This window comes from Nuphar pumila, chromosome 7 (genome assembly GCF_984573655.1).
Source record: "Nuphar pumila chromosome 7, dmNupPumi1.hap1.1, whole genome shotgun sequence".
NCBI lineage: Eukaryota > Viridiplantae > Streptophyta > Magnoliopsida > Nymphaeales > Nymphaeaceae > Nuphar > Nuphar pumila.
In genome coordinates, this window is record NC_143255.1 from 34,766,958 (window position 1) to 34,779,664 (window position 12,707).

Here is a 12,707-nt window from a genome sequence, read left to right on the forward strand (position 1 = left end):
TTATGAAAATCCAATTTTAGCAAGAAGTACTATGCTCCAGTCAACTGTAAAGAGTGAAGAAGCTCAATTGCACAAATAAAAGACCCGTGCAAACTTCGACCTGAAATAAAAGCTCCCTAGTTTGGAGAGACAAGTTGATCAATGACAACGCGCAATTGATTAGCCAACACCTTAGATATAATGCGATACAGAGCACCCATCACTGAAATCGGCCTGAAGTTGGATATGTCTGATGCCCCTTGCCTCTTAGGAATCAAAGAGATGACTGCCACATGATATGGTTTAGGGAGCCTTGCATTACTATAGAATTCATCGAACAAGTGGAGCAGGTCAGTTTTAACAATTGACCAAAAAGCTTTGAAGAAATCGATGTGGAAATCGTCAAGGCCTAGAGCCCTCCATCCCGAGAGTCCGCTAATAGCATTAGAAATCTCAATTTTGGTGAATCGAGACTACAGATGAACAAATTGGTTTGCCGCCAACTGCTTATAGCCTATATCGTCGATAACCCCCCGACGCCTAAGTCAGCCGAATACAACCTGGAGAAATAAGAAGTAACAGCTGGCAGGCAATTTTGCTGACCAAACTGACATCCATCGATCTCGATCGAGAGTAACCGGTTCTTACTGTATTTATTTGATGTGTTCATGTGAAAAAATCATGTATTATCATCGTCATTAGCCAACCATGCAACTTTGACCCTCAACTTTCATCTAAGCTCATCTCGTGCTCTCCATTCTGCAACGAGGGCAGAGAGAACGGCGATACACTCCTACAACTGAAGCGTTTGACCCTCTGGCACACCAACAAGATCGACTTGACATTGGGCTGAATAGGAGAGCTTAGCTTCCCATTGGCCGATGAACCTAAACTTGTTCAAGTTATTAAAGCTAAGACATTCTTTAATACGTTGTCAAAGATGAAGAAGCTTTGCATGGATGCGAATGGCCGCCCAAGATCCTGTATCAGGTTGAGCCCATGATTGTCCGACCAGCTGTTGAAAGTCTGGCACACGAAGCCACCACTCCTCAAAGAAGAACCTACGGCATGCTTTAAAGTCTGCGCCCCAAGAAATAGTCAGTTGTCCATGATCGGATAGGGTCCGCGGCAGCAGGCATGCAGTGACATCCAGGACCGTGTGAAATAGTTCTGGGGAGAGAAAAACACGATTAAGTATCCGCAAGCAAGGGCGAGACCTCATATTTGACCATGAGAATTGCTCCCCCACATGAGGTACCGAGTAAAGCTGGTTCCGTCGAATAAACTCCTGAAACCCCCTAATTGAGGGGTTGAGAAGAACCGGTAGACTCGAATCATGCGTGGACAATAGGCAATTGAAATCCCCTCCTAAACACTGAAGAGCTTCAAATATAACCAAAACTCGGTCCAAATCAGCCCAGAACGTTGGTCGCGAGGCAGACATGACAGAGCCATACACAAAGGTGAAGACGAGATCTTGTAGCGACGACAGCAAGTTTGCAGAAAAGAAGATAAAATAATGACCAATATCCACTATCACCACCTTAAGAGAAGCTTTCCAAAGAACCAGGATACCCACAGCAAACCCAACAGTCGGTTTAAAAGCATATGTCACACCTCTCCATAAGTAAGATACCACTGATAATAGAATATCCTTTATTTTGGTTTCACAAATTGCAATGACGTCTGGACTTTCATACCTAATCCAATTAGCTAAAAACAAGCGCTTACGAGGGTAATTCATGCCCCTAATATTCCAAATACGCATCTTCATGATAAATAATCAGGCAACACCCTAGTACGCCTTTGCCTGGCTGAGCATCGAACTGAGCTGGTGCCATCTTCTTGAAGTTGGACTTGTGAACGTGCTAATGATTTAGCTCTACGAAAACTATTTATGACCCTGGCCGCTGATCGTGCCCGAGGAACAATCTGTTGCTGAATCGAAGAAAGCTGCCTGGGTAAAATCTGCACTCCTAGTGCCCGCGCAGCCTCGATGAAGGACATACCCCATATGTCGAAAATGTCATCGACCCCCTGCAACCCACCCCCCGAACCTAACGAATCTGGGCAAGGTTGTGGATGCACGAGTTGCAAACAGAAGACCCCCGAGGCTCCCTGAATAGATGCTCTGAGAACCTCCACGGGATATCCCCCGTCTTGATCGGGTAGGCAGTTCGCCAAACACAAAAAGTGAGTTTGTTGCGGCATGCAAGGTGAAAATGAGAGCATGCAAGGTGTGTGTGTTTGTGTGTGTGTGTGTGTGAGAGAGAGAGAGAGAGAGCGTACAGTGATGGAGTCGCAAGAGCCCGCTTTTACGGATAAAACATTTTTGAAAAATATTTTTTTTTTGTTTTTTGTAAACACAGATATAAGCCCAGTTTCTCACATTTCGAGGTTTGTAGAATAATCATGTTTTTAGTTAATTTCGACTGCTAAGTGTCGAGCACCTAAAAGAAAATGTTAATTAATTTTTTATAGTATCCTGTTTATGATTTAACCGGATAATCAAGTCTACCCAAACACGCAACTCGGCAAACTTGGTCTTTACCATTCATGGAAGGGACCATACGGTGACATGCTGGGTGACCACCCATCCAGTTGGATTGTTCATAAAAAAAAATGTCACCAAGACGTCTCAGGTTCAAACTCACGGGTGTGCAGTTCAGAGTATTTTTTTTTGAAAGGCAAGCTGAGTTAGGCAGACCCCCACCAGTACCACTGGGGTTTTGAACCTACAACATCCCATCACAAGGAGGCGTGCACTGACATATCCTACCAATCACGCGGAGCCCCTGTTGGTAGCTCAAAGTACTCTTTGGTGAACAAGAAGGAACCATAGTGACAAATATCGCGAGATTTATAATATCGTGAGAAATTGCCTGAAAGTTTAAAATGGCAATTTCTTGAGAGATTTTCAAAATATCACAAGATTTATGAAAAAAACATAAATACCGCAATTTAAACACGATATTTATGTTTTAAACGGTTATTTATCACAAAAAAATCATGTATTTTTATTTCTAAATAATTTTTATTAATATTTTCTTATAAAAAATAAATTTCATATTTTTTTATTGCCAAGATTTTGCCAAAAAAAATGCGAGATTTATGAAATTTTTTCAATTTCTTGTGAGTTTTTGAAAAATGAGAAATTGCCGATAAAAACTTTTGTCACTATGGAAGGACCTCAATTTACAGACACGGGCACCGACCATCTGGCAGAAGCAGTTTGTTCAAGTCACCATGTGATGGGATGTTACAAGTTCGAACCACAACCGCATATGCATAGTTGAGTAACTGCCTGATAGCATGAACATGATATTCATTAAAACTGTGCTCTACGGTATTATATTTGGTTGGTTGAAATAAGGTTTCAAATATATTGCTTGTGACCTTGTTGGATCAATGAAAATGCCAAGATGTAATATGAAGACAACATGTGGTTCAAGAGGTCGATTCCAGGTATGTTCTTCACTTTTGTTTCATAATTCCTGTTTGCCTTTTGTGATATAAAAGTTTGCTTTGGAGAAGTTTTGATATGATAACTTTTCTAAATGAATTTTTTTTTGCTTATTTGTGTAGCATGACAATAATAGAGTGAAAAAAAAAAGTGAGAAATGGCAGGGTGAAAGAGAAGATGGAGGGCACCATGCTTGACGAGGAGGCCACCATGACGGAAAATGAGGGCACAAACATCCAATGACCTTGGTTCTTGTAGATGATGAAGTTCTCAGTACAAACAAGAACATCGTCGGGGACGATGATGAGCAGGTTGGCACCATTGTTGATGAGCTCGAACCACTTGCAGGAGACAAGGTTGAGGCCGAGGTCAAGCTCATAGAAGGTGAGGTGCTTCTAAGCATCGATAGTGGCCTGGTCAAGCTCGTAGAAGGTGAGGTGCTTCTGGGCATCGATAGCGGCCTGGTCAATCGTGGAGTAGTCGAGCTTGATGGCAGCGAAGACAGGGTTGTCGAAGTTGCAGTAGACAACGATGATGGAGTAGATGAGCTTCTGCTTCTCACAGGCACCAATCATGACGATGTGACCCTTAGGGTCGATGGCAAAGAACTGCCATGAGATGATGCGGCAACAATGACCCTAATGCAAAAAAAAAAATCCTTCAAACTCCCTTAGGTGGAAGAATTTTTTTTATAAAAAATCATACTTTTTAAAAAAAAAACTTTAAAAAAAATCTCTAGTTTGAAAAAAATTTGTACATTTTCTTTCCTACTTTCACTTTTCCTACTATTTTCTCACTTTCAAACGTGCCCTAAATAGGTTATTTGGTTAAGTATCTATAGTTGTATAAAATACTCCTCATCATGATGGAAACTTTATCTCTTGGCAAAAGCTCAAGATTCTAAGCGCCTTTTTATTTTGTTCACGTGAAGGAAACTACCTTTCGTGGGGACTGGACAGAGTTTCTAAAACTCCTACCAACATGGTCTTCCTGTGAAATACTTTTCCAATGGGGGATGTATGAATAGATTTACACATGAAAATACGAGTGAGGCCCGAAATGCTCTGACCCACTTGGGCTAACGTGGACTAGGTGGAGTACTGCCACCTACCTTTTTCTATGTGAGTTTCACCATGATGGGAAGGGAGTGGCAGCTTGACTTTCTTGATGACAAGTAACCTGTTACAACCCCCCCCCCCCCCCCCCCCCCCCACACACACACACACCACGCCCCCAAGAATTTAAAACTCCCATTAGAGCCCTTTCCTGGCTGCTCTCAACATAGTAAAAAAAAATTCTAGCCTTCCCCCCCCACACACACACACACACACCACACACACACACACACACCAGAGAAAAATGAAATGTCTTGTTTATGTTTACCCCCGTCCAATAAAAGTTTGTGTGTCCGTCCCTGCTTAATGAGCTCCTCGACACCCACTGATGTGATCCCAAGAGAGCATCGATCCAGAACAAGATGGGGGTTCCACCAATTTTCAAGACTGCCATAACACCAACATGAAACTTTCCCATGAAAGCAACTTGGAACTAGAGTTTGGCAATGGGCCGGGTGGCCCAGCCCTGCCCAAATAGGCTCATGGGCCGCAGACCAAGACCCGTTGCCCACCCCTACCTGGAACAAACACTCCCTCGGGCTAGAATTGTTCATCTTCATATCAGTTTTGATTCTCCTTTTAACTAATGGCATAGTTCTGGACCTTGGTTCTAGTCATCTACTACTGCCTGGTGTTACCATATTGTGATGATCTGACATTAGTGCAACCCATGCTAGCACGGTTGTTGCTTGGAATGTTGTTCCACTATCTTCGGGTTAAAGTCATGGAAAAGGATTTTCAGCTGTCACAAAGTCGCAGACATGAATCTGGACTCAGATTAGGCATGAAATTGTTATTTTTGAAAATTTGGTTTTTAATTTTTAATTGATCAAAACTTTTTTTTATATATTTTAACATATAAAAATGTATCATTGTTAAAAACCTAATTGAAAACTATTAAATTGATTAACAATGGTAAAATTATAACCATACATATCATAATGTATCATGTGACACACGTGTCAGTGCCGCAAAATCCCTAAACACTAGATCCAAAATGGCGTGTCCCTGTGACATAAATTTTCAGCTCTTTGCACTAACAAGCTGAGCCAAAACACTTTCTGAGTTCTCTTCATTGAATAGTGATTGACTCTACATATTGATGTTTGGAAGGAGCTTGCTCATGAACATTCAACTCTACCATCACTGCTGCCATTGTTGTTGTTGCTGCTGGTGCCATCATTGTCACTATCCAGAGTCAAGACTAAATTACCTATAAAATTTTCGACCCACTGACACAGTGAAGGATTTGCATAAAGTATTAAGGGGTAAAAACCCAAACACTTTATGGTACTCAATTCCTTTTTCAAATTTCAGAGCCATGGTCATACAACTCAACAAATTTCACATAGATCAAATACAAGAAGTATTGAGAAGGTTTGGCATATCTTCAAGTCTTGACCACACTCTACATCTCCAAGACAATAACTGCAAAGAGAAAAGAGATCCTTGGATTAATTAACATGTTTCTAATCATCATATTTCAATAATTTTGACCATCCATGAACCAACCCATCTGCAGTAAACAGGACAGATGGCTTAATCACATCCAGTCTTTTCACCAAGAGCTAAAAGTCTGGCTTTAACCCAAATTTAAAAGTGGGTCAGAATGGGCCCTTCATCTGCTTAGGTTCACTAAGGGCACACTCAGAGTCTATACAAGATGTGTCTCATGCATGCTCAGCCAAATCATTTGGGTTCCATGGGTCATTGATGAGACCAAACAGGTCACTAGACATTGTATTCCTCATCCTAGAAGTTCAAGTCAGTTACTCTTGGCTCAAACTTCAGGCCACAGGTTGGTGCAAGCTGCATTTGACTTGGTTCACTTTGATTAAGAACAAGTTAGTAAGAGAATAAGAGCGCTTACATTCAGAATCGGTCTTAACCCATTTACATTTTTCACTTTCCCTCGCCTTTGATTCATCTTCCAAATCCATTTTGGGCGTTGATTTGCTCCGGATGAACTTCTTGCCTGATGCAGCATTTTGGGGATATATCTCATGGTGAAGAATTGTTCTTATCAACTGCAAACAACAATAAACAATTAAAGGGTCAAACACACAAATTTTAAAAGGTTTGATAAGTCCACTCTGAGCTAAACCTACTTGACCCAACTAAGCTTGAGTACCTATAATGTGAGCTTTGTCAACTAAGTCTTAGATCTGGCCGGTACACTCTTAACAGTGGCTCTTTCATGTTGAGTACAGGCAAGCTTACAATACATGCACATTGAACAGTTTCACTTGACTAAGTTTCTGCACTAAGTGGCAGCTGCCTGCTAAACTTAGATTTCAGTTGGATTCCTTAATTACCAACTTGGGTAATTTAGAAAACGTTGCGCAACTTGGTCAAGTTAAACTAAAGGCTATTATATCGCTTTTCGGGTCCATTAGAACTACACTGCAGTTCAGAATGACTAGTTTCTTGGATTGGTGATTCAACTTGACTAAGTTAGGTAGGCTTCTTAGTTGCATGCACTTGGCTACTGGTATGTGATCTGGCCTGTAGCTTGGGTGTAGTCCATTGTGGACATGTCTAATTAAGCTCAAGGATGAGTAACTGACCAGATTAAACCACCTTGGTCTTGTATGTTCAATTAGACTGAATCTGTGCATAACGCTACTGGCAACTTGGTCTAGCCTAGACCATGCAAGAGTGTAGGGGAGTTGATCCACTATAAGTGTCTAGGATGTGACCTTAGCTAAAGGGAGCAATCCGGCTTGATGTTAGAACCTGGCAACCATGTAGGCCATTGATCTTAAAAGAGACAAGAGTGTTAGACATGTTTGATTGTGGTGCTGCATTTACCTTCTCCATTCTTGACTCTAGCAACTGTGGCTCTCTTAGGCTTGGAGCTGGTGCGAACCTGCCTCGACATGTGAACATCTTCTTCAGTAAGAATGTTACTGATCTTTGCCTGATCCCTGTGCTAGCACTACTATTAGCACAGCAAACATCCTTTGCCTTGTTTGCAACAACATAGAAATTTTCTGGATCTTCATTTTCGCCGATAGACTCCCGAGCATGTCGTAGGCTACCTGTCCGGTCAACGTCTAGGCTCGAGGGACAGTTCAAGAATTTGTTCAGGGGGCAGTCATTCCTTTGTCCTCCCCCTTGTGATTGTGGATCTTGGTTAACAGCGCGTCTAGAGTGTTTAAGTGCTAAGTATCTTGTTAACTCTTGTTTAAGCTTCCCAAGCTCTTCTAAGGTAAACTCTGACAAATCTTGAATTGGAGATGATGAATTTTCATGGAATTCACAATTTTCTCTGACTTTCTCGTCGATCTCCGAATTCCCAAAGGTTCCTATAGTCAGTATCCCATGTTGTAAATCTTGGAGGATGGCGCGCTTCGAAGAATTTGCTTGGGACTGATCTTCTTTGCTAGCCTTGTTAATGGTAATGCCTGTATTAAAAATTAAAAAAGAAGTTATTGAAGGATGAGGAAAACGTGATTAAGAGACAAAGTTAACAATCCCAGTTATTTTTAATTTTTTCAATTTTATTTTTTTATCAAACTCAATTAACGACTTAAAATGTTAATGCCTGATTTCAATTATCAGGAATCCATCCACAGGCCAGCCTGAACCAGGCCGAAACCCAACCTGCCAATTTGATGGCCAGTCAATCCATTGCCTCATGCTACCAGTACTGACTTTAAGGGAGAAAAGACACGGCAGCCCGGCAGTCTGTGTCTGTTTTCGACCTGACTGGCATGGCTCATACATGGGCTGGATGACTAGGCCATGACCCAACAAGAGGGCTGGACCTAAGCCCAGTCAATGATAAGCTGAACCTCAAAAAACTGGCCCAAGCTGTGCGGTTTAGCCCATATGGACTGGCCATGGGTGGCATGCTAGCAGCCCAGCTCAGTGCCCAACCTTGGCTAAGGTTGTTGACCTGATGAAAATTACATTTTTTTTTCTTTTTTACATAGAGAGACCACACTCGGCACTGAAGAACCTGGCCGCACTGGTCTTAGCCTGATGTACCTATGGTCACCATTCCGACAGCGTAAAACTCTGTGGGCTCTCATCTTGATCCTCAAAGAGCCTCCTCCCTCGTTTTGTAGAAATGGGTGCCCACGCAGGGATTCGAACTCGATCAAGGTACTGGGAAACCTCCCTATTCACAAGCCCAAGGCCATGTGGGAGACCCCTTTGAGGTCTTTATGCAAATTATGTCCATGCCACCATAGTTTTAAAAATAACAATGACACTTGATGCACCTATGTCAAGGGGCACTTTTGTTACTTTATGATTCATGTCAACTGTCAAGCATGTGATTAAGCCTTTACTAGTTAAAATAAAAAAATAAGAAATTATTATCTTAATTCTTAACAAAGATTAGGCTGCATACTGAGCTGCCCACAGAATAAAGGTCTTTGCAGAAATTGAATGATCCCTTTTGGTTCCCAAAATTCCATATGGTATTTTCCTCTTCAATTGACAATTAAAACAATTTAAAACTGAATTCTCAATAACTTTTGTGGCCGGTTTTGTTTGTTCAATTTAAAATAAAAAATTATTATCTTAATTCAACAAAGATTAGGCTGCATACTGAGCTGCCCACAGAAAAAAAATCTTTGCAGAGATTGAATGACCCCTTTCAGTTCCCAAATCACCAAAAATTCCACAACTGAGAGAGCAGATCAGGTGATCTGTCAAATCACTTTAAGTGATTTGACATCTTCACCGTCCATTGCTTCATTCATGGTCCTTGTGTACGCTGTGGATGGTGAGGATGCCAAATCACTTTTCTAAAAGTGATTCGGCAGATCACTTGATCTGCTCTCCTTTCTGTCTTAGACTTGGTCTACCAGAAGACCATCACTTGACCCACTTCACAATTTTTTTCAAAAATAAAAATTTGGCAACGGAGATGGCATTCTATTGTTTTCTACTTTCTGTCATAAGATCCAGAATATTCTTTCATAAAATAAACTACAAGAACATCTAAGAGGCTAATCATTCTTTATTAGTTGAAAAGCTTAAAAGTTAAAAAGGAACCACACTGAGGCTAATCATTCTTTATTAGTTGAAAAGCTTAAAAGTTAAAAAGGAACCACACTGATTACTGTAACTTGTTTTTAATTTAAGCACTTCTCTTCCCTTGGAAAAAAAAAATTAAGAGCACAATTGAATAACCAAAATTCAGGATTTCCGTACCAGAAAAACATAAATAAAGGAGCACACAGAAATTACAACTCACGTGCATCTACAGCCGTCGATTTTTTGATGGTTTGCCGTGCACTGAGCTTTTGTTGCATCCAATTCAAGATCTGAGAGGTTTACAATTGAAACAGAAAAAAAAAAAATGTAAAGATGATCCTACAGCCAACACAAATTGATAGAAAGAAAACATGAGAAGCAAAGGCATCCTGTCAGTGTCAATCATGCCATCAAGTCATGTTATTTAGATGATCATCCAATGTGAAGTGATCAAGGTTTGTCTTGGAGGGTACCCTTGAAATGAAGGTCGATTCATATTTTTTCTTTTGTTTGCAGCCGTCCCTTTTGTGTACTATAAATTCCATGCATCTGGAACACGAATGGCTACAAGCCTACGAAAAAAAAATGTAAGCGGTTCATCCTTAACATATATGATGAGGCAATCCAGTTAAAGTGACATTTGAGCGACCCTAAAGCAACCCTGAACTGATCTGCTCTCTAATGATTCCTATTTAACCCGTGAAACCACATGATAGGATTGGTACCAGTAAAATTTAAAGAATCTTGACAACCACTTTTTATTATGTATATATAAAAGGTGGCAGCTGCCTACCACTTTTCTAGTCTACGGTTAGTCTATCTGGCTTTCAAAGGTTTTTTGATGTTTTCTTTAAAGCTGATGTGTTCTGGATGCCCGGTTTTATGGGAATCAATTCTTGGATTGTTTGATTCCGAGATGCAAGTAGGGTTTTTATAAGGTTCAAAAATTGACGGTATAAGATTTTCATAACATTCAAAGCTTAAAAAAATCATATTTTTGTCCAAAAATCATGATCTAATTATAGTTTCCTAGCAAATTGACTATGTCAAACACATCTGTAGGGTCAGATTTGCAAGAAAATAACTAAAAAATACTACATGTTTTGCTTGCAGTAGGTGGTAAGCTACCACTTTTCTTATATATATATATATATATATATATATATATATATATATATATATATATATATATATATATATATATATATATATATATATATATATATAAAGCAAGTTTTTACTGGTTGAAATTAATTGTTTAAAATTTTAGTAAATATTCAAGTTTCAAAAAAACATATTTACTCATTGAGAAAACACAATCCAAGTGTCAATTCCAAGCAAATGGACCATAGTAGCTTCCAACATGAACAAGTATTTACAGCTTGAAAATCAATGTTTTAGAATTTTTATAAATGTTCAAGCTGCAAAAAATAATATTTATTCATTGAGAAAACACAATCCAAGTGTAGATTCCTAGCAAATGGATCATGCTAAAACACACGGAGGACCAAATTTGTGAAAAACCATAATACCTGGTTCATATCAGTTTTTATGAATCTCTCTCTCTCTCTCTCCATATATATATATATATATATATATATATATATATATATATATATATATATATATATATAAGTAATGATGGTGTTCCCGGAGTACCTACTCCCACCTAATAGAAGCTTTAGATTGTCCAATTTTTTAAAATTTTCAGTTGATCAGACCCTATAGATATGATTTATAAGCATTATTTAGTAGAAAACCAGTTTTGGATAATGTGATTATAGCACATATATATATATATATATATATATATATATATATATATATATATATATATATATATATATATATATATATATGTGTGTGTGTGTGTGTGTGTGTGTGTGTTTAAGACCGGCTCACAATATATCAAAATTTCATAACTTAAAAGATCCTACTTTTATGTCCAAAAAACATTATCTAAAACATGATTCCTATCAAATAATTTATGTTGATTACATCCATAAGGTTTAATTGAGAAGATACATCCTACAACCATGATTTCTAGTATGTAAGAGTAGGTACTTTGAGAGCATCTTAGCATCTCTCTCTATATATATAGAGAGAGTAATGCGTAGGTACGAAATGATACGTGCTAAATGAGTTTTCAAGGTTTTTTCATTTTATTTTTAAATTCTGACATATAGATGTGATCTATGTACTTGATTTTATAGGGATTAGCTTTTGAAGTGGATTTCGACACATGAATGGGCTTTTATAAGATTCGAAAAATCAATGGTCTAAAATCTTTGTAAAAATTTTAAGCTCCAAATATCATTTTTTTTATCAAAAACACATGATCTAGGTGTGGATTCCTTGTAAATTGACCATGCCCAATACATTTATGGAGTCAGAACTGCAAAAAAAATACTGAAAGGGTAGAAAAACCTATTTAGCATTTATCAATTTCGCACTTACCCATCTCTCTCTCTCTCTCTCTCTCTCTCTCTCTCTCTCTCTATATATATATATATATATATATATATATATATATATATATATATATATATATATATATATATATATATATATAAAAGGAAGAAAGACCGACTAACCAAAGGAAGGTTCAAAATCTACAACCAACTATGATCAGACAACTTTCTTTCTCCAATGTTTGATTATCTCATCGACCAGACCTCATATATTTATTTTTTTATCATTTATTTAATAAAAAATATGCTTTACACGAAGAATTTATGACATATAGGCATGCTTTTTGAAACGTAAAAAATTGACCGCTCACAATGCATTTAAAATTTTACAATACAAAGTATTGTGGGCCATCTAAACATCAAAAATTCATAATGACACCTATTAAATGAATGATAAAAATCTAATATGTAAAGTCCAATGATGAAAATCATAATCATTAAAGAAGGAACGTCGTTGATTAACATAGGTTTTAGATTTTTTACCTTCTTTTGGTTGGACGATATATATATATATTCCTTATTTAATATGTCAAAACTCTACAATCCAGTCATCGTTTTCAATTCTCAGAGTGTCCAACATCAAACGATCACAAGAAAGTGTAACTAAGAGAAATGACCAATGATTTAGTAGCCATCGATGCAATTTCCCAACTGCCAAAGAATGTGATGGCTGGATGGCTGCAAGGT

At 38.5% G+C, this 12,707-nt stretch overlaps 1 protein-coding gene across 1 annotated transcript; it reads right to left on the bottom strand.

The window, feature by feature from the left end:
• Nucleotides 1-5,602: 5,602 nt before the first annotated feature.
• Nucleotides 5,603-8,563, bottom strand: LOC149831874 (protein NEGATIVE GRAVITROPIC RESPONSE OF ROOTS-like). Its single transcript, XM_090013094.1, has 4 exons — nucleotides 8,551-8,563; nucleotides 7,369-7,964; nucleotides 6,428-6,584; nucleotides 5,603-5,985 (listed from the first exon to the last, which is right to left on the bottom strand). The coding sequence occupies exons 1-4, from the start codon at nucleotides 8,561-8,563 to the stop codon at nucleotides 5,966-5,968; spliced, it is 786 nt and encodes a 261-aa protein (XP_089869220.1). The 3' UTR covers nucleotides 5,603-5,965.
• Nucleotides 8,564-12,707: the final 4,144 nt, after the last annotated feature.